The sequence below is a fragment of the Melospiza georgiana genome, chromosome 2, assembly GCF_028018845.1.
Source record: "Melospiza georgiana isolate bMelGeo1 chromosome 2, bMelGeo1.pri, whole genome shotgun sequence".
Classification (NCBI taxonomy): Eukaryota; Metazoa; Chordata; class Aves; order Passeriformes; family Passerellidae; genus Melospiza; species Melospiza georgiana.
In genome coordinates, this window is record NC_080431.1 from 18,090,898 (window position 1) to 18,115,767 (window position 24,870).

At 40.3% G+C, this 24,870-nt stretch overlaps 2 protein-coding genes across 3 annotated transcripts in view; one reads left to right on the forward strand and one right to left on the reverse strand.

The window, feature by feature from the left end:
• Positions 1-279: 279 nt before the first annotated feature.
• PCID2 (PCI domain containing 2) lies at positions 280-12,874 on the reverse strand. Its single transcript, XM_058044941.1, has 14 exons — positions 12,742-12,874; positions 11,196-11,285; positions 10,559-10,632; positions 9,803-9,870; positions 9,198-9,237; positions 8,663-8,717; positions 6,948-7,051; positions 6,234-6,309; positions 5,971-6,112; positions 4,863-4,963; positions 2,790-2,863; positions 2,501-2,626; positions 2,168-2,291; positions 280-1,195 (listed from the first exon to the last, which is right to left on the reverse strand). Exons 1-14 carry the CDS (start codon positions 12,775-12,777, stop codon positions 1,103-1,105), a joined length of 1,203 nt encoding a protein of 400 aa, XP_057900924.1. The 5' UTR covers positions 12,778-12,874; the 3' UTR covers positions 280-1,102.
• Positions 12,875-13,782: 908 nt separating this feature from the next.
• The window catches only part of CUL4A (cullin 4A), a 35,015-nt gene continuing 23,927 nt past the window's right edge, over positions 13,783-24,870 (forward strand). For both annotated transcript variants that reach the window (XM_058044938.1, XM_058044939.1), the window contains exons 1-6: positions 13,783-13,990; positions 14,496-14,611; positions 17,861-17,964; positions 20,071-20,140; positions 21,889-21,962; positions 23,240-23,402. In XM_058044938.1, coding sequence (XP_057900921.1) covers positions 13,825-13,990; positions 14,496-14,611; positions 17,861-17,964; positions 20,071-20,140; positions 21,889-21,962; positions 23,240-23,402 — 693 coding nt within the window. In that variant the 5' untranslated portion in view covers positions 13,783-13,824. The remainder of the gene's footprint in view (positions 13,991-14,495; positions 14,612-17,860; positions 17,965-20,070; positions 20,141-21,888; positions 21,963-23,239; positions 23,403-24,870) is intronic.

The window sequence follows — 24,870 nt, forward strand, 5'->3', positions numbered from 1 at the left end:
TCCTAAACCTCAAACCATGTTGAATATTTTTTCTGTGATTTCAAATGTTGCTAGTACCCTGAGGTTTGATTCAGCAAATTCATATTCTTTTTTCAGGATTCATACAAGTAAAACGTAAAAGACACGGGGAACGTCAAGCTTTTAAATGTCTATGTTGAAGTAGCACTTGACATTTTCATCACAGTAAAAAATGCTTCCCCTCATACATGGAATCCATGTTTTCCCTTATGAATGATGCCCATGTCAGTGAGAGGGTAAAATAAAACCCAGCTATCAAAGACAACAAAAAATAAATGTTTTATTTGTTTTTAAAATAATTTTAAAACCCCCAAACTAAAATCTCAGTCTGGATAAAGTTATATTGTACCACCCCCAAACAAACAAACCAACCCTCAGGGTAGTAACACTTAAAATACTGGATCCAGTGGTAGTGTTTTCCCCAGAAGCAAAATAAAACAGAGTATGGATAATTTAGCTACATGAGTTTTTGTTCATCATAACAAAAAGTAAACAAAATATGACCAGAATTAAAAAGAATCACAAAGCCATCTGTGGGCACCTACCACTCAAACCCATATATATTACTGACACAGTAAAGCTTTTGGTGTCAAACACTTCTCTATTTTTTTAAAGACAGTTTGAAGAGAGTATTTAATACCAGCAAAATTATTGAGACTTAAAGAAAAAATGGAAACCATGTAAGAAAACACTACTTCCACTCTGAAGAATGGATTAACACAAGTAACAAAGGCTGATACTTCTCTATGAAGGATAAACACAGAAATAGTAACATGAAGTACTTTATAAAAGCTTTTAAGTAGCTGGGAAGGAATTTGGAATGCTTTGCTTTATTTCTTCATGAGATACTTTGAATGATCTAAAAAGCCTGTGGAAACAACCATTTCAAAGTCAACATTTCATTTCAATGCACTTTGTAACCCTGGCAGCCTTGGCCATTCTGGGAAAGGAGCCACAGCCAGTTCCTGGTATTTCAGTCCTGGACATGTACCAAGCCATTGCCAGTGCTCCTGGGGTCACTGGGAGCAGCTCCACTGGGCAAGCTGAGTAATTGAAGAGCACTTGCATGGCTGAGATGCAACACTCAACAACACACTGTTGACAGTGGAGGAAATGGGTTCTGCTTGCTGACCACAAGCTTCTGATGCTGATGGGATATGTAGCCTTTGATGTGACCCTGGCAGAGGGAGAAAAAGGCAGAGTTAGTACCTAGAGCTGGAAACACAATCCCTACAAGCCATGCAAACTCCTACAAGCTAACCACAGCAGAGCTGTTTGTGCTCTCTCACCACTGCACTACTGCACCTAAATACCCATGAGGGTCCCTGGGTCACCCTGGAGAGCCAGCACAAGGCTGGAGCCACCACCCTGTTTGTGCACCAAGGGTGCTGTCACACTGAGAGCCTCCTGCCATGGAAGCCCATGGCTCTGCTTACACTGCCTCCAAGAGACAGAGCTCCACAAAAGTGTTTCTAAAGTCACTCTTGTTCACTTTAAAATGAGAATTTTAACCAATTAGCATTCAATACCTAATAAACTAAATGACATAGTACTTCCTTTTCAGCATAGTGAAAGAAATCTCGCAGTGACCTAGACCACATCAAATAATGTTTCAGAAACATAGTGGCTAATTTTCTTGCTGACACTACAATGATGCTTCACAACTTCTGATTTAATACAAATATTTAGATTTCAAGCTTTTATCCATTCATAAGCAGTTGAGATTCACTTAGAGTAAAAGACAAAATGTGGAACAGAACCAAAGAAATCTAGCTCTGTTTTTTTCTAATTTGAGAAGACCAAGATGCTCCTACTTCAAATGCAGAACAAATCTTTTTGGTGCCACTTGAATGGTTTGTATTTTTAAATCAATGTTTTTACATATACAGAAATGTCAGTATTGAATTTTTAATGTGAAATTCAACTTCAATTTTAACTGATTCCTGCAAAAAAAAGGCAGGAACTAGAGGAAGTCCTCAGGGCAAATGAAAACATTTTACTTTGAGCAGAAGTCTCTCAAAAAAAAAAAAACACCACAAGAAAACCTGGGATTACTGATGAGTTTTTTGTCATAAACTATTATTCTCTATCTAATATTTTTCACTGTCAGAAGTGTGGAAGCACCAGACAACAAGTGGTGAGCACTTACCAAATAAATGAGGTTAGCTAAAATACACTGGACTTCATCAATATCAACATCATCTACTTGCATGAACTTCAGAGCAATCAGAAAAGCATCTAGAGATAGCTGATGAGTTTTGAGCAGTAAATATCTGAAAGAAACAACAGGAAAAATGTGTTATTGAGAAATAATCACTTTAAAATTCTGTTTCTTAGAAAAATGGTCTTTCTACAATAATTCACCTTAACAGGAAGTCAGCTCTCTCAGAGAAAACTAAGGAGCATATACAATTCTACCCCAGTTCCAGGTGAAACCATATTAAATCTGCTTTTCCAAAAATGTAGTTTTTGTTATGCTCACACTTTCTTGAAGAGATTCCTGTATGTGATGATTTTCAGCTTCTCAAGGATAAGAAAGATTCCACATCGAATAAAGAAGGTCTCATGCTTTGTTAGAGCATCATTCAGAAGGAGAAGATTTCCTTCACTGCAAGGATAAAGAAATGAAAAAGTGAGAAGGTCTCACACCAGTGAGAAAAGAAAGTATGACTTGGTAGGAATATGCCTCCCCAGCCTTCCTCAACCACCCCAAAAAAACACTTTTTTACTTAATACTTTTTGAACACAAAGCAGAAAAGCAAGCATCATACCTCACAGACTTTGTTACTTCAGCAAACTGCATAAGGTCATACTTTTTTAAGAGCTGAACTGTTGGCATATGGCCCTGAAAAATAAATGGTGTCCAAGTTTTCCAGGGTAAAGTTAAATACATTTTAAAGAGAATCTAGTAAAAAAAATCTAGCTAAAAAAATTGTTATGAGAAAGAAAGAATTTTTAACCACTTTTTTTTTTTTTTTTTGCTACAAAATAAGAAGTGAATAAAAGTATTTGCAAGACAACCCCCTCATCTCTCTCAAACACCTCAAGTCACAATAACTACTGATTTATCATGATTTAGGGACAATTGATATTTAATATTAGGGAGCAACTATCAAACTTGTAGAATCACGATCCTGTGACACGAGGCCTTGGCAGATTCAAATTTCATGTCACAGTTGTATCATTTAATCTACAAACAGAAGAACTGCAGGAATCCCATGCATTTCCAAAGGAATATGAGCAGTGCTTCAGCCTTGTCAAGTGTTATCTCAGTCTGTAACAGATTTTTTTCTTCTCTATGCGTCCAGTAAATTTAAAGAAACAAAATTAACTGAACCATCTACAGAATCAAAAAGAAACTTTGCCTTTTATCCCCTGCACAGCAAAGATCAGAATGCACATTGACTTGGTCAGACTTTAAATTTAGTTACATCATCCTATGCTGTTGCTAACTCCTTTCCTGGACGAAGGATTAGCTGAGAGCAGAACTGAGCTGCAGGTTTACTGAGAGCTGTTAGGAACAAAAAAAACCAACACACAAGCTATTTTAGTAGTTTGGAGTTAGTGTTAATGTTTGGGCTCTGATTTAAAAAAAGCAACTGTAAATACAATGACCTTTATCTAGTTTCTTTAATGCCTCCTGTACACTAAAACTGCTTTAGAAAAGCCACAGTAGTTTTAGGCACTAACAGACCAACCAGTTTAAGGCACCCAGTTGGGACTGGGACAAAGATTTAGGAAGACTGTTAATAAAGCTTTTAGGAAGACTTTTTTTCCTTTATCAACCCTACCACTGATTGATCTGAAAACAACCACTAAGAAAGTCAACAAATAAATAAGGAAAACAGAAGTTAATTACCATACCCACTATACTCCCCCTTTACCCACTTGACACAGCAAGGGATTGGAAAGGGAGCACTGAAAGGAAAAAGCAGGGAAGTCATAAACAGGTCAGGGGGAAGGTGGAAAATGGCAACTCAATAAAGGCAGGTGATAACATTCTACATGGGTAACTTTGGGAACAGGGCCAGAACAGGAAACTCTAAAATCTACTTCCTGCCCCCTCACTCACAATGAATTAATACTCAGCATAATCCACTAATTCAGGGATACACAAATGTTAGCACAGCACATGGGAAAAAACAGGAACAAGAAAAAGAGGTGCTTAATTCTTTTAACAGAAATATGAAATAATCAAATAGTAACAAGTCTTCACTGATTTTTCAGAACCAAAATGCTCTGCCTCATGACCCTTCTGACATGCCTTGAATGGGAAAATGTAGGAGGTACAAATAAAAAAGCCAAAGACAGGCTGTAGCTGTGGCAAACCCCTCTCAACAGTCCTCAGACATCTGTTTGCACACCCTCCTTTCTTCCAGCAGCTGAAAGAGGCAGACAAATTTGTTCTATTGAATCCACACCTTCCCTGGCTTTTGTGTGCAGCTGATCAGCAGAGAGGCACTCTGCTACAAGACAGAAGTCACATTGTTGAGAGCCTCTCCAAAGAATTCAAACATACCTTCATTAAAGTAGTAAGATCAGGTTGCACCCTTAGGAGGGGTTGGGAGAAAGGTGGGGGAAAGGAGGGCCGGGTTGGTTTTGTTTGGGGGTGGGTTTTTTTTTGTTTGGCTGTGTTATTTCCCCTCCTATCTCCTTTCCCATGTTGCTGTAAATGACAACTCAGCAGTTTTTGCCCTCACATAACAAGGAGTGCATTTGCTAGCTCTTACAGGGGTAAAATAGCCTCTGAATTCCACTAAGGGAAAACCAAGAAAATACTGAGCATCAGTTCTAGTCTGCACGTGTACCCCTTCCCCTTATTCAGGAAAGTAGCATCTACTCACCAACAACATTTTTACTGGCAGCAGGTAGATCAAAATCATTCTTTTGTTCTTCTGGCTGGATCGGTGACAGTGCTCAAAGGCAAATGACAGATACTCCTCAGCTGCAAGCACAGGTAACACAAATCAACACAAGAATGGATTAAAGCTGTAACCCAAACTCTGTGCTCAATGTCTATCTCTCTTGAACACATAACATTTGAAACTGCATAAAAGAGAATCATGTCACTCAAAGTACATAAAGTTGGAGATTCACCCAAAATACAAAGTATTACTAGAAAGGTAAGTTCTCCTTCAGAAAGTCAAAGAAAACTCGTCAAGATCTTCATGTCAGACATTACAGTTACAAGTAATATTGGATTTTTCAGCTAATTTCAGTAATGTTATTGTGCTCCTATTACAGAAGCAGAGAATTTCAGGAAGTGCTGGTAATACACTCTACTTCCTAAATTGAGATTAGGTTCTTCAAGAGGTGAAAGCTGAATGTAATGCCCACATCTCCTGAGCTGCAGAAATGGGCCAGTGAGACCACACAGCATAACAGCATGAAAATCTCTCTGCAGCTTCCACCAATAGAGAAAAAATGATAAGCCTTAAAGGCAGAACACAGTTTGGAATAACAGAGCCAGCTCCAGAAGAGATGTTGGTCAAGGGCTGCAGTTAGTGAGGAAGCTGTACCCCTTAGCTCTAGAAGCATTTCTGTAAGCAAAATCTATTAGAAAATTAGAAAATGCAGTTTGTACATCTTCCAAAATCAATGGATCGAGAAACTAGAGTTTGCTACACTACAGTTTGCTGAAGATTTCCTATGTAGCACACAGCAACTTGGAGATTTGAAGGCTCCCTTGCAAAACTTTTACAAACCTATTCTTTTGGATGCTCACACATAATGTATAAGACTGTAGGGAGCTTCAGTGACACAAATATTTTAAAGCTGGGCATACACTACAATTAGAAGTGTGATGTAACCTCATCTCTGTTCCGAGTCAGCCTGTGGGCTTGGACCTTTCAGCATAACTTTTCCTTTGATCAGTGCAATTCTGAGTCTCACACACACAACTCCAGCAAGATTTCATGCCAAGCAGCAAGACTTTAAACTGGCTCACAGTACCTTGCTTAAAGTCACTGTCAAACATGGCCTTGCGTCCCACGTAGTATTTGTAGGTGACTCTCTGTGCCATGCTGTACTCATCCTTCAGATTTGAGCTGTCTATTGCTCTAATTAAGGGCTTACAGAGATGGAGCTTGTTAATCTGTTGAAAAAACAAAATAGCACTTTAATCAGCATGCAGATAGATGGTATCATATAAAAACAGGGTGGGTTTAACTTAGAATATGAAATACAAAACACAGCTTACCAGACTTGAAGCCTACCTTAAAATAAATTTTAAACAGCTGATTCACAAGAAACAACATGCCCCACTTCTTGGAGTCTTCAATGCCTGCTCGACTGTCACAAGGAAAAAGAAAAATCTGCTAGTACTGAACATTTTAAGAAAAGAATGGCTTTGTCCTCACAGTAAATTCATGCCATAGATATTCACTCCATAGTATTTTTAGGGTAAACAGAGGTGTAGCTCTGCTACATATTTTCTCAACATAATGAAAAGATGTCATGCAGAATATTGTTCATCTGCATCAGGGTCCTCACTCCAGTCTGCAGATAACACACACAAGCACAGCAGTGGCTTATAATACCTGAGATGAAAGAAAGACCCAAAAAACCCCATTTTTTCCACTTCAGAAGTGTTAAAATTGCTAACACTGGAAACCAGAGCCACCTCTTTTCCATCTAATTAATTCTAATGGAGCAAACTTCACAATTAAAGCATTAATCACCTTTCCTGAGAAACAGGGAAATAATCAGTCCCTCCCAACAACCTCTGCTAGGAATGCTGAACCTGAAGTGAGGGTTCTCCTTCTGCAGTTAATAGTCAAGAGATTAAGACAATAAATGAGAAGAGACAAGCCTCAGAAGTGTTCATTCTAAGACCCATATATGGTCCAAGTATGGGAAAATCTAAAGCAAAGTTCATGAAGTTTTTAGCAATTTTCTAGTGCAAGTGCAGCAGGGGGACCTTCACTTACGTGTCGCTGGCACAGACTCGAAAGCAGCCCATCAGCAGCTCTGCTGCCTTTTCCAACATGTCACCCACTTTGCTTTTCCCTTTCTTCACAAGCTGCTGATCTGCCTAGCAAGAAACAATATGCAATTCTACATCATTGTTCACTGGGTTGCAAAGTTTAATTTTAATTTAGCATTTTATAAAGTGTTATAGCAAGAGATCTGTCATGGCTGCTATCTCCCAAATCTAGAAGGCAGTCAAGCTCCCAGAACAAAAGAAAACACTCAGAGAGGCTCCTGGACATATACTCAATGCAGAGAAGGACAATCCTTGGAAAATAGCTCTGATCACTATTACCTTTAGTATCACTCAGCTTAATGTAGCTCTCAGAAACCTAAATTCAGGTTTATCACCTGAATTGGAGCATTAACACTTCAACTCGAGTGTACAAAGACCAAGAGCCTGGAAAAAATTATGGAGTTTTAGAAATTATCAAGTTTTAGAATTGAGTCTTAGAATTTATAATTCAGTTTCTCTCCACAGCCACAAAGACTAGATGCTATTTCTAAACCATATTCAACAGTTTCCAGTAGTGACACACACTGCTGGGACCTGAGACTTCCAGAAGAAAGACAAAACATATGTTACAGCAGAAAGAGGAAAAAAAAATTCAGTTGTCAACATATGGGAAAGATCCACACACTGACTAATGGAGAACTCCAACAGAAAAAATATAGCAAGTAGATATTTATTATGTGCTTTTTAGAAAGTTTTATTACAGTGTTTGCATTCTCACTAGCTGAAACATAAATAAAAGAAATGGAAATGCATCCTACTGCAAAAGTCTTCTCTGAAACCAGATCCTCTGAATACACTAAGGTTAGAAGATAGAGTTTAAACACTTCCAGCATGACTGATTCAACACTACCCTTTCTCATGCATCTCAGAGAGATGGATTTCCGTCATTCAAACTGAGAACTGAGACTCGTTGCAAAGCAGTCACAAACACAAAAAATACTCCCTGTGCAAGCATTCCACATGTGGTTTTGTGGGTAAGTGGGCATGAGAGAGTGATGAGGGGAAAATACTGGATATTGTCAAACCCTAACCTCACTTGAACCCCAGCTTCAACGCTTCAGGTGAACAAAATCACAACTCTGCCACTTACCTTGGCCTACAAGTTCTCAATAGATCCCTACACAAGCTATTTTAATTCACCAGCCTGAGAAAAATAATGTAAATTTGGGGATTGTTAGCATGTCAGCAGCTGTATGGGCTCACCAAGGGCTCCAAAGAGAACCAGAAGTGGTGCACACATCTGGAAAAGGGGAGCAGAAAGTTCCCTCTTCAGATCTGGTGAATGGTTGGATCAGCTTGGTTGTCTGTGATACCTCCAATTTCCACCAAATGCCAGGGAAAACATGTAAATAGTGACTTACACCACATGCCACTCAATAAAGAAAATATTTATCCCTTCATAAGTTCTAAGCAACTGCTGGGAGTTGCATTCAGATCCTCAGAACTCCTCTAGTTTCATCTGCAAATAGGAGGTGGACAGATTGAACAACCTCACTTTTCAATAGGACCGGATGAATTTAGCATGTCCACAAAATCCTAAACAATGAGTTAAAGAGAACTGAGCAAAATTAGACTGTGTAACAAACTCTGTAAAAATATTTCTATAGTGGAAATACCAAACAGATAAAAGTAATGAGGCTGTTAATCAGATCTACTTACATTATTAGCAAAAATTCGAAGATCAAGGGCTACAGAATACATAATAGGTAAGGCCCTGGAAAAGAAAATCAGAGTATACTTAGTAGGTGCAAATCAAGCAATAAGTAAGACATGAGAAATAAGCAATTTTTTTTGTTAGTTGGTCATACAATTAGAAAAGTATATATTAATCTTTAAGTGAAGAAGAATGCACTTCTTAAAAGGACAGTTCTTCAAGATCTCAGCATTTCAGAAACCCTACACTACAAAAATTATGTCTAAAGTCTTTTTTTACTGTGGCCTTAATAAAATTCCACTTCTCTTTGAACAAATCATTCATGTATTTACATATGGAGCATTCTATGTAATCAAGCTCAGATGTTTAGATTCCACACTTTGGACATGAAAACTCAACCAGGCAACAAAGCCAATTAGGCTTAACTTTAGCATCACTGGGGATAAATAAAACTAGAGGTATAATTTTAGTTTGACTCCAATGGTATTATACTAGGAAAAGATGAGGCTATTCTCTAGTAGCTTTCTACCATGTACTCACCAATTTTCTTCTTTATGTGCCTGAAATGCTCGCAGGAAAGATGTACTGCATTTAGGAAAATTTAAAATGCCATGAAACAAAGCACAGATTTGAGAAACAGCTGTTCAGTGGTACCATATATGACTTATAGTGGTACCATATATGACTTATAGTGGTACCATATATGACTTCATGAAAGACTAGAAATCAAAACACCATCAAGAAGTTGAGGAGCTGAGTTGCAGCATGGAAGAACATGAGCAGAGCCATGCACTCCTTTGAGTGGCAGCAGCAGTAAGGAACACTGGCAGAGATAAGATAGAAGCTTCTTTATCAACATCTTCCCCTCCAGCCACGTACAAACTGCAAGGTATCATAATGACTTGAGACTCTCCTATATTCTGGGAGGAATTAATATTCTATTTTAGAGCCAAGTAAAACATTCTTCCTTAACCCTATAGAAAGCTGGAAGAAGAATGTATCTGGATTTCCTTGCTCAGAAACCTAAACAACTGAAGTGTATTGGGAAGCAGACCACATTCTATTAGATTTTTAAAAACCATAAAGAGAACTTGGTCTACAAGAAGTTAATCTGAAAACAATATGGAAGATTTATGGAAAAGGATATTGGACAATAACTGTTTGGCATTTGTATGCTTCTATGAAGTCATGGTTTGCAACAGCATAAGTACACCTGTCAAAGAAAAGGTGCATTAGTGCATCAGAAAATATACATAAATGAAATACTTATTTTTGTGTCCTACCAGGCATGAAGTTTCACAGGTTATTTAAGGCACAAAGGAATATGACTAGAAGCATTCCTAAAACACTGGCACAAGTATTTTAATAGAGCACTAAGATTGATAATTGTAGAAAACAGATGCTAGAGATGAATAGGTATTTGTTCTACATAAGCTAATACTTATTGACACTGTCACAAAGATTAAATTTTAAAAATTCAAGACTGTTGAAAGAGACTAGATGCAGAAAATTATTTAGTAAAAGCCTCGCAGAATTACTTAGATACTAAGCTCTCTTAAGAGTACTTTTATCATTAAAATTCCCTTTTAAAAATATTTATTTCCCTCACTTATTTCACTCTAAATTCTTGTGCAGCTAGTAGGCAGAGGGGAAACAGCAAGCACTGACAATGCTGTGCCAATGGTCATACACAGATGACAGCCAGGTACATAGAGCAAACTTTATGTGGAGAGGAGAAAGAAAGTCTTTATTTCCTGCAATTCTAGCATTATTTATAAGAGTAATAAATACCAAGTTTTCAGGTGTAAGCCCTTTAAAATAGGAAAGTGAACTTAAGGATATCCTTCCCCATCCCTGCTGCACACCTCACAATTGACTTTACATTCTGGGCCCATCTTTACCTTAAGTGGGCTGCAAACATTTCATCATACGGTGATTCCAAAACTTGTTGGCACTTCTCCTCTGGAGATGGAAGCTAAGTGTAGAATAAATCAATAAAACATTAGAGGAACATTCAATGCACCAGAAACAGAACACCATATGCATATTTTGTCATGGCAGTTCTCACAGATTTGCCAGGGTTGGAAAGGACCTCTAGTAGGCATCTACCAGAACTTAGTTACATTAACAATCCTACCCAGAGTAATGAATTGCTAGTGTGCATTCTGTCTCCAGAACCTGAACAGCCAGCCTTAAATAAAAGCATCCAAAACACACAAACACCAAGCCCTTACTACTCACTGCTTTTTTGTCCACAGTGCCTTCCATGGTGCTATGCTAACAACTAATACTGGTCAGAAAGGACATTCAAAACTGTATCTGTCCATAAAACAATTCAAAATGGAACACAAAGAGCCAACCAGAAAACAAAAATTATATATAGTATCCTTGTAAAAAGAAAAGGGAAGCAAGCCTACATGGGGATCCTACCTCAGCCTGTGAAACAGATTTCTGAGGTTTCTCTCCAATGGAAAGGGACCTACACATAGAGCTGGGAAAACTCAAAGTAAAACAAAAGGTCAGAAAACACATCCTCACCTGTAGCCTTGGATTTGCAACATGTGGATGTTTAAATGAAACTAATTCTGCACAAAATGTACCATCTCTGGTCTCAATGGCTTCTTGCACCTACCAAAGTAAACAGTCACATTACAGAATAAAATCCAGCAACAGGCACACAACATATTTAACCAACATAACAGCTACAGCAGCCACCACCGAGTTACCACTGCTCATACATATTAATATCAAATCAAATGCAAGTTTTTAAAGGCTTAAAACTGAGTAAATAATTTTGTATTTCCAATACACCTATTGTTCAAAAAGGTCTCAGGGAGAAGGTAGAGAGAACACCATTGTGTTTTTTTCCTTATTTGTAGGATGCAAGCATATGTATGTACATGGGTTTAGCACTGTAAAACAGCAGATTTGGTTCAGCTTTTTAAAGTTACAGTTGGACTTATAAGCATCAAACACAGATGTAAAGATGCAATCTTTGAGAAATGCTTTAAAATGAATACAGGAAAATTTAACATGTAAATATCATTGCAAAGGCAATGTCTGATATTAGATTGATATTCTATCTGTATCAAATCCTTTTGAAACCTGCTAAGATTGTAAATGTTATATTCTGTGGAAGAATGGTTTAATTCTGCTTCCAGCTAAAGATAATTCCTTGTAAAAGCAGTCTGCTTGGGCAGGTTATTGTGACATCAAGGTGGAAATTTATTCAGTTATGGAGGTAGTTTCAGGTATTACTTCTTAAGAGTTTCCTTCCCATTGCTTGTGCTTTGTCATATTTTTGTCTCCCAATATGAAAAATAAATATTTTTGAGGTATGGAATACTCATACCAAATGGGATAAAAACCCATAGACTAAAATAGCAAGAAAAAAAGGAAAAATCAACCGTTTAAACTCTTTCAGAAATTTGCGTTTAGCTTTTATTTCAGGAAAAAGACATAATTTTATGTTTGCAAGATAGTTTTTCCTCTTGAATGGAGTTCAATGGAGCGTCAACCTAACAAAACGTGGACTTTTCAGAGCAGACCGCTGTCCTGGGAGACCTCAGACGCTCCACTTTTGGAGACTAAGACCCAAACAATTGCTTTCTTTTTGTGCCTTAACTAATGGCAGATGAAGTAGGATGGTAACAGCGACGAGAACACGACGGTCCAGCAAGAGCCATGCAGAGCGGGGACACAAAGGCTTGTCACTGACATCCAGCTGGAACCCCTGCGGCTCCTGACCCCATCCATCCATCCATCCATGGCAGCACTTGTGTCCGCACTTCTGTGCATCTCCGAGCCCGCATCCCTGAAATCCCTGAGCTGCACTTGGCCCTGGTTACACACACAGCCCTCCTGGCCGTTCTTACCCATAAATCACCTCAGAAACCCCCACACTCTTCAGGCACATCCCTGGCACGCAGACGGCGGGTGCCTCACGCACACTGAATGAAAATATCTCCCCACTCATCCTACGGTGATTTATTCCTTAACCAAGGCACCAAATTTACAGCAAACCCGCATACTCACACAGGGCCCATAGATTAATTTAAAAAACTAATTTAAAAATCGTGCTTACTTGCTGCAGGTACTGGTTAATGGTGATGTGCGCCATGGAAGGAGCGGAGCTGAGGCGGGCGCCGCACACCGGTGTCACCGCGCGAGCCCCGGAACTCCCGCGCGCTTCCGGATCCCGGCGCGGCCCAGGGCGGCGGGAGCGGCCGCGAGCGTCACGTGACGGACCCCAGCGGCCGCTGCCCCGCCCATGGCGGGTCCGGGGCGTGGCTTCACTCGGACAGCCAATGGGAGTGAGCGGTGGGCGGGGCAGAGGGCGCGCGTCAGAGGTAAACCTCGTGCGCTGGGGCGCGCCGCGCGCTGAGGTGTTGCTGTCACCCGTGCCGCCGCTTTACCCTCGGCTTGGACAGCGAGCGGGCTGTGCCCTCCGTACGGCAGGAGCCCAGTGGCGGGGCACTCCGATTACTTCCCCGGGAGTGCTATGGAGGCTCGCCTCCCCTTTCTCCTCGCTAGCTCCGTTGCCCACCGGGAGCGCTGGCGAGGGGTCGCGGTGAACTCGGGTGGAAAAAGTTCAATTGAGCATTAAACTCCCGAGCGGGTTGACTCCTAAAGGCGCGGCCGCCAGGGAGATGTGTGGCACCAGGACACGCTCCATGTTCGTGCCCACTGGGCTCGGTTGGGTTTGGCAGGTGCCGGTGAGCAGGACGCGGGCGGCCTCTCGGGCTGGTGGCTTTTGTGGGCGGGAAGGGGCACTTTGTTCCGGCCACCCTTCGGCGGGTACCAGCAAACAGAGCCAGGGCAAGCGGGGCACACCGAGGGGCTGCTGCCGCCGGCGGCAGGCTGCCCCGGCCCGGGAGCCATCTTGTGAGCGGGGCTGGCGCTGCCCGAGCGCCGCGGGCCGCCCGGACTCGGGAACGGGCTCGAAGCCGGAGCTGCACCGAGCCGGCCGCCGGGGCGGGCGGAGACGGGCGGGCGGCTATCGGTGCCTCCCCCCGGCGGCACTTGGCAGCAGCCCGCGGGCAGTGGGGGAGGGCGGCTGGGTGGTGGCGGCGGCGGAGGAGGAGGGGAGCGGAGGCGGGGACCAGCCGGCCCCGGCTCGGCCCAGCCCAGCGCGTTGCCCCGGCCGGACACGGCGCCCCGGGCGGAGATGGCGGACGAGCCGCAGAAGAAGTCGCACTTGTCGGCCTTGGTGGGACACACGAACGGGCTCACCAGGCCCGCCTCGCTGACCGCCACCCGCTCCCCGGGAGGGGGAGGAGGAGGCGGAGGCGCGACCGCCTCCTCCAAGAAACTCGTGATCAAGAACTTCAGAGGTGGGTACGGGGCAGGCCGGGCCCTCTGTCCTCGCAGGTGCGCTCGGCCCGAGCTTTGTTTACTGCGGCCCTGGCCGGGCCCCGCCGCCCTATCGGCGAGGGGCGGCTGCGGCGGGGCTGATAACGCCGCCGGGCTGATAACGCCGCCGGCACCGTGCCCGTGTCAGGGCTCCCGGGGACACGCGTGGGGCTCCGTGCGGCGCGGGGGCAGCGACCGTAGGGAGCGGGCAGGAAGCCACCTTAGTGTCAGCGCTGATTAAAGCCAGGCAGGGTGGTTGCCTCGCTAAAAGTAACACGGGCGTCAAACACGCAGCCGGGGGGTGAAGCGCGGCGTGCGAAGGCTCGGGTGGAATTAGTGACCCCTCTGAGAGTGCCAGAGTTACACGGCCAAGAGCACAGAGGCTTGGCACAACCTGATGGAGCAGCCGGGAGACAGACATTGCTGCTGCAGGCTCCCCTTGAAAACGGGTGGCCGTTTTCAAACTACCTGTGTCTTACTTCACAGAAAGACCCAAATTACCAGATAATTACACTCAGGACACCTGGCAGAAACTTCATGAAGCGGTGAGAGCAATACAGAGTAGCATTTCTATTAAATACAACCTCGAAGAGCTCTACCAGGTAAGCTACGTCAGGTTTTGGTTTCGTTTTTTTGCAAGTAAACTGCTTTGGCATGCATTCAGCATAATGTATTTTGATTTCTTAAAAGCTTTGCTAGATACTCTGTTTCTTGTCAGTTTTTGTTTATCAGTTCCTCCAAGAGCTACCATGATCTGGGCCTATGAAAAAGCAGTTTCTGTTGGAAGGCACAGAAAGCTATTCCTGGGCAGGGCTGAGATCTAAGTCATAGTATGTTCAAAACTCTGCCCACTCAACATGCTGAAAACAGGATGTCACTCTTAATAGGGTTATGAAGTTACATATTTTGTGATCATTTTTGTACATACTATGGTCTCTTGTAAATAGTAATATTGAAGTATTTGATATTAATACATTATAATATTATACTTCTATACCTTTTGGGGAATTAAAAAGGAATCTTGATTGAGTAGGCGACAAACTGTCACTTTATCCACATTTCAGATTACTGTTACATTTTCATAACAATCAAGATCTTAGTTTTTCTGTTCAAGTGGTAAAAAAGCACTTCTGGAACACCTGGGCTACTGGAGCAGGGGCTAGTGAGGGTAAAAGAGAGATGGGCTCCTGAGCCATTTCTCTGCTTTCTCCAATTATATGTGCTTTAGTTCTATGTTATTTCAGATGTATGTGCTTTGAGGTATTTAGCTGAAGTTGCAGCTCTTTAGAGTGATCGTGCTATAAAAGATTACTGATGTGCTAAATTGTGCTGCATAATGTAAGTTAGTTATGAGTTTCTGTGGGTGCAGATGTTTGATCTGCAGATAGATGTCCTTGCCAGACCAGGACTGCAAACATTATTATGCACACCTCAAATTTTCTAAATGTTTAGTTGAGGTGCAAAGGAGAGACTGTGAGAGAGGAGAAGGCCAGTAGTCAGTACTGGGTCCCTGTTCAAGAAGATCAGGATAGAACTAACTATACTTATCTCTTTACTTAAGGTATGTAATATATGGGTCTAAAATGGCTGATTATGTAAATGTATATTGACTTAAAATAATTATTCCCTTTAAATTGAAAGCTTGACTGTAATATATATATCTATTAATACGTGCAGTTTCGCACAGTTTGAATGACATAATGCATTTTATTGTTTTAAATTCAGCATTTGAAAAACCCTGCTTTTTCATGTCTAACAAAAAAAAAAAAAACCAAAAACAAAAACCAGCCCACAGATGCTTTGAGTGTTACCTAACTTGTTTTCAGAGGCCTCAGAAACGAGATTATAGTAATATGGCTATGAAATCACTAGGGTACATGCTTGAGTTTTGGCAGAAGAGGAGAGATTTCAGATAAACTGTGAAGGGAGAACTGTACTTCTTGCTTTTTCTCTTTGCCTGCTTATTTGTAAAAACTGTGCAAAGCTGATTGAATAGTCCTTAAGGCAGCAAATCAGGAAGATTTCTGCACAGTGGGTAGTGGTGTTCAGTGTGCCTGTGCAGGGACAGGTATTTACTGTCCTGCCAGAGGAATAAAAGATGAGGTTCAGCATCCATTGGAAACCTGATCTGTATTTACAGATCATTTTAACTGCCTGTTGGTGAGCATCGAGTCATCCACAGGGGAAAATATCTCTGGGTCCATCAGTTCTAATATCAGGCCTTTGTGGTGGTTTTTTTGGTTTGTTTATTTTTTTGAGTTTTTATCTGACATTATGGGAGGAAGTGAGAGGCCTGCTGGAGTTCAGTGCACTCAGTGGGCTGCTGTACCAGCCTACAGTTGAACCTTCTGATTTATTTATTTAATTTGGCACAGTGGCTGAGAAGAAACTGAAGAACAATGATGAGGCTGAGTGGGAAGCCTGAAGGATACTCCTTTCCAGGCATTAGAGGCACCATGGGATCAGGCATGAGGTGCTTGGCAGAAATGTAGTCAGTGAGCAATGGGAGGGTGGCAGCCAGTTTTTTGTGACTAAAATAGAAATGATGTCTGAGATTGGTGGTAGATTGCACAGATTTTGATAGAAGTAGCTTATACTTGATGGGATAGAGAAAGTGGGTCAGTACAAAGAATTGCTGAATGAGGAGTGAGTGATAAAAATAATGGAAAAAGAAAATTACCTTTGCAGCAAGGTCCTAAATAACCTGAATTGGGGCAGCACTGCCCTTTTGGAGGACATAGAACAGGACAGTGTAGTAGCAAAGAAAAGACAGTAGAGCAATGAAGGAAAAAAGTATGAGAGTCCTGACTAGACTTAGACTTGGACAGATGGAGTGGCTATAACATTATCTGCAAAGTGATTGTGTGAATACTGTTTGTTGCAAGTTATCATTTTACTTACCTTAAGACCAGATGAAAAATATAGGCACTGTTATAATTTTGTTTGTTTGCATGCTTTAATGTTTTAAGTAAAAACATTTAAATAAAAACAGATTAGATAGGTTAGAATCCTCTGGAGCAGAGGAAAACATTTTAGTTGTCCAAGTGACATAGTGCTTTAAATCCTTGGCAGTGTTCTGTGCAATATTGCCTCATGATATAACAGCAGTTGATATTAATGTAGTGATCACCAGAACATTTGGTTTTGGGCAGAATTGGCCTCCTTAGTTAACTAAGGATAAATACTCAACTAAATCCTGTGAGCTCCCAATGAATGATTTCAAGTCTTTATGTAATATAAATATATATAGTTAATGTGGGGTTGATTGTGGGGATTTTGTTATTGTTTGGGATTTTTCTTAATTATTTTTCCTGTCAATTTACATACCTTTGTGTGTGATTCAGCAGAAATACTTGGGAAGAAATAAGTTGATAAAAAGACAAGAAAGGAGCTATACTCACCATTTAGACAGACTGCTTGAAATGTCTAACCTAAAGTTACAAAGAAATTAAAATATTTGGTATGGTTGTGTTCCTGCCCCACAAAAGCACTTGTGTGCATACTGAAGGATGCACAAAATGGACCTTCTGGAGGAGTTCTACTGCTGAGCAGTACTGAAGGAGGCAGAATTCTGATAGTGTTTAACAGCACATCTGAAATATGACCCAAATTGTGATGGTGGATCTTGTTTGTGACACAAAGTCTAGCAGAATAAGAGGGGACCAAAATCAGGAAGGACTCCTGAAGTCTTAATTTTTCTACTTAACTTTGTTTTGATATTTTGGTTTTGTGCACAGCTTGAACATGTAACGCTGATTTTTTTTCCCTTGTAAGCCTTAATTACATAGACACAAAAATTTAAGTTGGTTTTTTGTCTCATTCCTTTGTCTCAAACCTTTTTTGGTTTTTAGGCTGTTGAAAATCTCTGTTCCTACAAAGTCTCTGCTACACTGTACAAACAGCTGCGACAAGTCTGTGAAGAACATGTGGAGGCACAAATCCTTCAGTTTAGAGAATATCCTTTTATCATGCACAGAAGTGGTTAGAATGGTTAGTTTAAATAATTATTTTTTAAAACAAGACTTTGCAAAAAATGCACCAGAAATTGTCCATGTGTTAAAGAGATTCTTTCTTATATGTTTTTAAATCAGTCATAGGCAACTTTAGTCATCTGGGTGAATAATTTTTGTGTATTGATGTGTAGCATCCTAGTAAGAATTTATTTATCACTTTAATAGGGATGCAAATTTTACACTAAATCTAGAAAATGTCAATAGGACTGTGAGATTTCTCAGTAGGTATGAATTTCTGTGGCAGGTGAGTAGTGATGCTTATGGCAGCAATAGCTTAAAAAAATCACAGTGATTATCAACAACAGTAAAAAAAAAAAAATCAAACATAGTGTCCGTGTTTGACCAAAATAACTACTGGTCAACAGTGATGTATCACAGAGGCATTCAACAAGCCCTCAAGTATTTTATGTATACCTTGGAAGGTTCTTGGAAGAGAGCTCTAAGTTCAAGAGATCATTTGGCTGTCTTGGGATGCATGGAAGGATGAAGTTTTATGGTAAATTTCCCCATGGTTTACTGAAGTTACATTGCTGGACTTTTCTTCTGGCTGAATGAGTCACAGAAGTGGCTGTAGATCTTCTGTGGACACCTGGCTGTAGCCAGCCCTGCTTCCTGAATCCAGTCAAGCTTTACATGCTGAGAAGGTGCTTTACATCATAGGTGTCTTTTGTGTAGTAGCCATGGGCTTGCACTGCTGGAGCGGCAGATGAATAGTCTGTGTCCACCTTGGTGTCCCCAAATTCCTGGAAAATGCCTTAGCCAGCAGATGATGGATGGAGAGTGACATATTGAACAGATATTACAGCACTGTGGCTGCTGGCATTGCTTCCCAGCTCTCTATGGATTTTTTAGCAGAAAATGATAGAATAAAGTAGAAAAGATAGGATAAAGTAGAAAAAACAAGGGGCCAGGGCCCAGAACAAACCTCCTTTGCAGGTGAGTGCTTTAAATGTGCTTTGAATTGTGACTCTCCATTTCTTGGTTCACTGCATTCCCCAGGTAGGTGCCTACACTCAGAAAATAATTTTGGGTTTTTAATAGTACATAGCACCGACATGATTTCAGGCTGTGTGGTTTTGGTTTTGGTTGGTGGTTTGGTTTTTGATTTTTTTGGTGCTTTTTTTTTTGAGTCCCATTTATGACATCTGGCTTCTACCTAGCACATTAGTGCAGTAGTGTTTAACATACCTGGTCTTTGGGAGCCAAATCTTATAGTCTTCTTTAAAGCAGTGTACAACCATTTTTTGCATTCCTGCTTTTTCAGACTTCAGATGACGTTATGAAGAAAACATTTTAAAACTAATGTTTCCAAACTTTGCTTTCACCTTGCCCTCTTGACAGGGTGATGGTGGATTGGAGGGTTGAAAATTTAATATTTTCCGGGTGTGCTGCTTTGTATCCCAAGGACATAAGATCCTTAAGATTAATCAGATTTGGCCACAATGAGTTGGAAATGATGATAATGTGTGGGAGAGGAAGGTAAAGCCTCATTTAGATTTACTTGTGAGATACATGAGAACTGTTTTATTTGTAAATAACAGTTGGATCTGTTGTGTAATGAGGAAGACTCTGTAGATTACTTAGGGTGACCTGGAGATGTATATGAAAAGAGTGGTATTTGGATTTGTTGAGGATTATTTAGAACTGTAACTGCTTTTAAGAGATTAGGGTCACTCCTGTTGTGCTCAGTGTGAACTCATTAAATAAACAAAATAACCTCTCCATCCCTGTCACCTCAGTTGGTGACAAACGTGTGTCTGACGCTGGTGGGATTTCTTGTTTAAATCTATATTAAGGTTGCACAGTGCAGCCACTAGATGGTATTACTGAAGAGCTGGGAGTGTTATTCCTTGAAAACACAGAGAGGCCTTTTGGAGAGCTGCCAGCCACTGTGCTGGGCAGCTCTGCAATTAATGGTTTATCCCTGGCAGGCACAGTAGCATTGGAATATCCATGGAGCAGCTTTGCCTAATGGCTGGCAAAGATCATCTCCAGAATATGGCCTCTAAGGATACTGGCAAACTAGTTTTCCTTAATGGATGCTGTACAGATTCTCTGGATAGTCTTTTATTTTTAAAGAAGATAAATAAATGCTGGCAAGATCATTGCAGACAAATGGTAAGTTGAATGTTTGTTCAAAGTATCTATCCTTGAGGTGTGAAATCTGGCTAAAATTAGTTTGTCATAGTTTTAGCTTGGGACTGCACTGCATCTCCTCCTCCAAGTGTTAGCATTGCTTTTCACTTTCCCTTTTGCTGGCTGAGGGAACTTCTGTTTTTGAAATGTAGGTTCTGTTAACTCTGACTTTGATAGGTTCATTTAAGGATTGAACATCACTCAAATATATTGACCCCGTTTTTCCTTTGGGTGGAAAGAAAAACTAACCAAGGAATGATGAAGTTGTTTGCTGTTCATAATTAAGTAATTTGGGGAGTCTTTGCTTTTAAATAACTCCAAGAACTAGGTTAACTTGTAAATTTTTTTTTCAAAGCAGAGATTATTATCCTTACTATAGAGCTAAAAAACAGAAAGGATAAAGAACTGAAACTTGCTTTCTATCTGCCTTTTTTTGTCTTCTGCCTCCACAATGATTTATGTTACAGAAAAGGTCCTCTCTGAAAAACACTCTATGAAAACTGTGCCTTTAAGAACTCATTATTATAATTCCAAACTAACATTTTACAATGAGTTTTTGTTGCATTGTCACTTACTTAGCATTGGCTGCTGATGCCCCATATGGTTAAATTTCTATTTTCATTCCTCAAGTGCACTGTTCTTTCCTTTCCTGTGAGGTTTGGGCAGAGGTATATGATTTTTATCTGAATTAAAAATGGAAGGTGTTAGGGGAACTATTTGAATTCAGCAGTCTGATGGAAAGAGTTGAAGATACTGCCTTGAAAATGTAGTTAGTGTGAACCTGTGTTTTCATGAAGGGGATTTTGCTGTGAACACTGTTTGATTTAATTACTTCTAAGCATTCTTTTTTTTTTTTTTTCTTCCTTGAAGCAGCAACCTATAGCAAGTGGCTCTCTTGCCCATGTGCTGGGTTAGCACTTGTGCTATTTAAGAAAAAACCCCACCTTTATTGCTGTTTTACTTTAATATGCTTGGCCAGTAGCTATATCAGCCTGAGAATTGCTTCAGGGGCAATGAAATCTTTTAGGAGTAGGTGGGCAGCTGGGAATAGAAATCTCTGTCTGGCCTGGGGGGAGTTCCTGACATCCGGAGTTACGCTAATGCTAAACTGGGAGTTGGGCAGCCTTCTTATGAACAGAGGTAAAAATGGATTTTGAATGTAAAAGTCTAGTAAGCTACAAAACCACCTCCTCCTCCCACTTCTTTATTAAAAAAAAAATAATACATTTTTATACCTTCTTTTGACTGTTGGATTTAATGTATCTCTATTATGAATTTGGCAGCTAGCTTTTACTATGAAAAGATCTGTTGCCCAGCTTATTACTGTCTTAGTTTAAACCTTTGTTTGTTTTGTTTTTTTTTTTTTTTTTTTAATTTTAAAGCAAGAAGCATGGCAGCATGCTATTTCAGGGTGTTTACTGACTGTATTGGAGGTACTGTTTGAATAGTATGCCAGTATACTGATATACCTTTGTATATCAGTGGTATAAAACTCCTAACAAGCTAATAAAGCTATTTAGTTAATTATGGATGTACTTGGGAATACCACCAAGTAATAGTATTAAATTCAATAGATTGCATACCAGTGTCTGTACAAGTCACCATAAAAGTTTAAAATACCTACATCAGTAAATGAGGTGTGTGTCTGTGATGTAGTTTTTCAAAGTTGTTTTATAATTTAAAATACCATATGGAGGTGAAGAGAAAAATATTTTTATTATATGTTTCAGATCATGATCAGAAGCATTTTCTTATTTTTGGATCGTACATATGTGCTTCAGAATTCAGTGCTTCCTTCTATATGGTAGGTATCCATGTAAGTATTCCTATAATCTTGAGAGTGTTGATGTGCTATTACATTTTCAAAGATTGAAAATAAATTTTTCACATTATATTTGATCTATATAATAGATCTCTAAAATTTTGTGTCAGTTTATGGAGATGCATGTGTCAGCATATGTGTGTGTCATGTCCTCCTTCCCCAGGAATACTCACTATCAAGGGTGGGTAAAAGAGGAAGGCTTTTGACAAAATTCAACATTCAGCTTCTTGCTCTGTTTTTTTTAAGTGAGTCAGATACAGTGACAGGGTGCAGATTATCTTTCCAGCTCTGGTCACTTGATGATGCTTTTGTACTTTCAGCTCATCATGGTCACATCTTTGGGCATTCTGCTTTAAAGCATCCCCCCCTAAGGGGCATTTTACATCATTGCCAAGCAAACAAACCCAGGCTTTGCCAAAAATTTCTGGTACTGCTACTACTTTATCTGAAGCACCCTCCCCACCAAAAAAAAAGTAGATAAAGTACTGAAGTAAGCTTGTCTTTTCCCTCCCTGGCTGGCTGCTGTGCTCTTGTGAGTTCCTCATGGTGTCTGAAGAGCCTGGTGTCTTTCTGCAGCCTCTTGCTTGTCCAGTGGACATCTTTTGTTCCCAGCTTCAGCAGTTTTCCTCCAACTCTGTGTTAGGCTTCTTTTTACTAAACATTGGTGACAAGGTCTGTTCATACTTTGTCTTATTTTTCTCCCACTGGTAAAATTCCTTTTATTGAAATCCTGATGCATGTGAAGAAGTCAGAGGTAACAAGTTCTATCTAGGATTGCTCAGTTTTCAATATTTAACAGTTGGCTGCTTCATGGCATAGAGGCACCATTCCTCATCATCTTAGAATGAAACAGGAATCTGATAGAGGTGGTAAGATCCTAAAGATACAAAGAATTCATGCTTTGAACAAAACTTATGAATTACACATAGAATGTCTGATCCAGGGAATTTTATATTAAGGTACATGATCAGTTTTGTTTGGTTTTTTATTTAATGAGCAGAGAAACTTATAGTCTGTTATGTGAAAGTTGGACAGGCTGGTAACAGTTCTCCACTGAAGTGTATGCCTCTGGTAGCATGTGATCTGGTATTTTTAGGGTAATTCTTGTTACTGTTTTGTTAGAGGATGGTATCAAAAAGACTACACACACTATTAATATATTTTTTCTGTATAATATATATACACACTATATATTTTAAACATATATATGATTTTTTCAAAAGAATCAACAGTGTGACTAATTTTCAATATTTACATAGGGATATGGGGCTAGAATTATTTAGAAACCATATCATTAATGACAAGCAAGTTCAAACCAAGACTATTGATGGAATTCTCCTGCTGATTGAGCAAGAACGAAATGGTGAAGCTGTGGACAGGAGCTTGCTGCGGAGTTTGTTGAGCATGCTCTCAGATCTACAGGTGAGTACAGCCAAATTCACTAGTAACAGCTTGGTTTAGAAACACAGTGTGGATTGCTGAGTCGTGTTTTGTTCAAAAATTATCCTGTTCACCTAGTAAATGTGTGTAAAATCTGGCTATTACATTGGTATGATTGCTTTTTTACCCCATGTGCAATCTTGTACTGTTTTTAAAAGAGAACTCTTGGCCTGTTTTCCTTAGCAGAGGTAATGGCCTCAGATCTTAATACCTTTGCAGTATTTTGTCTGTCTTAATCACTCACTGTCTCATCCTAATGCCAGATAAATGTAGGAACAGAAAAATCCCTCTCTGTCACTGTAAAGAGGTGTCACTTTGTGGAGTCCAGATCTTGGGTCTATATCACAAAAACATCACTCTGCTGGCAACTTCTTAGAAATGCTGAGGATAGAATGGGATGCCATATTAAGGCCAAGGTTTTCAGATAGATCATGTCAAGCTGCAACTTACTGGAACTTTCCATGAGCAGAGATAGTAAGCACCAAGGAGACTGACAAGTGCTGTGCTTCGGGCTTCCACATGGGTTGTCCTTGAGTTAAGGTTGCAGCCTTGTGTGATCTGCAGTGAAACTTTGGAGCTATCCTTCATTCCTCAAACCTGCTCAGATTGCTCCATTTCAGAGTGGCAGTACAGCATTACAAAACTGGCTGAAGGTTTGAAGGAGTTTGAAGAGGCAGGCTACATAAAAAAGCCCTTTCTGGTTAGGCAGCTTACCTGGTTTTCTGCCTTTCATGTTAATCCTCTTGACTTTAATCTGTAGCTTCCTCTCTCATCCCAGAAAAACGAGTCTGTTTGAGAGAGAAGCCATTGAAAAAAAAATTAGGTTTTTGAAAGTGATAGAATGGTTTGGGTTGGAAGGGGCCTTAAAGATCATCTGTGACGGTGTTCACAGGGGTCTTATGATGAGGGGAGAGACAAGCATCTGACTCTATATTTCAAAAGGCTTGATTTATTATTTTATGGTATATATTACATTAAAACTATACTAAAAGAATAGAAGAAAAAGTTTCATCAGAAGGCTAGCTAAGAATAGAAAGGAATGATAACAAAGGTTTGTGGCTCAGAGTCTGAGCCAGCTAGGCTGTGATTGGCCTTTAATTACAAATATCCACATGAGACCAATCACAGATCCAGTTGCATTTCACAGCAGCAGACAATCACTGTTTACATTTTGTTTCTGAGGCCTCTTAGCTTCTCAGGAGGAAAAAATCCTAAGGAAAGGATTTTTCATAAAGAGATGTCTGTGACAATCATCTAGCTCCAACTTCCCTGCATTGGGCAGAGAACCTTCAACTAGTAGTCCTTAAGAGACAAAAAGTGGTCAGAATGTAATGAATTTTACAGCTTTATGTGTTTTGGAAAAAATATTTTCTTCTATTCTTCCACCACACTCAAGGAAAATTCCCTTTTTCTTTCCACTGTCCCTCTGTTTACATATGAATCCATAGTT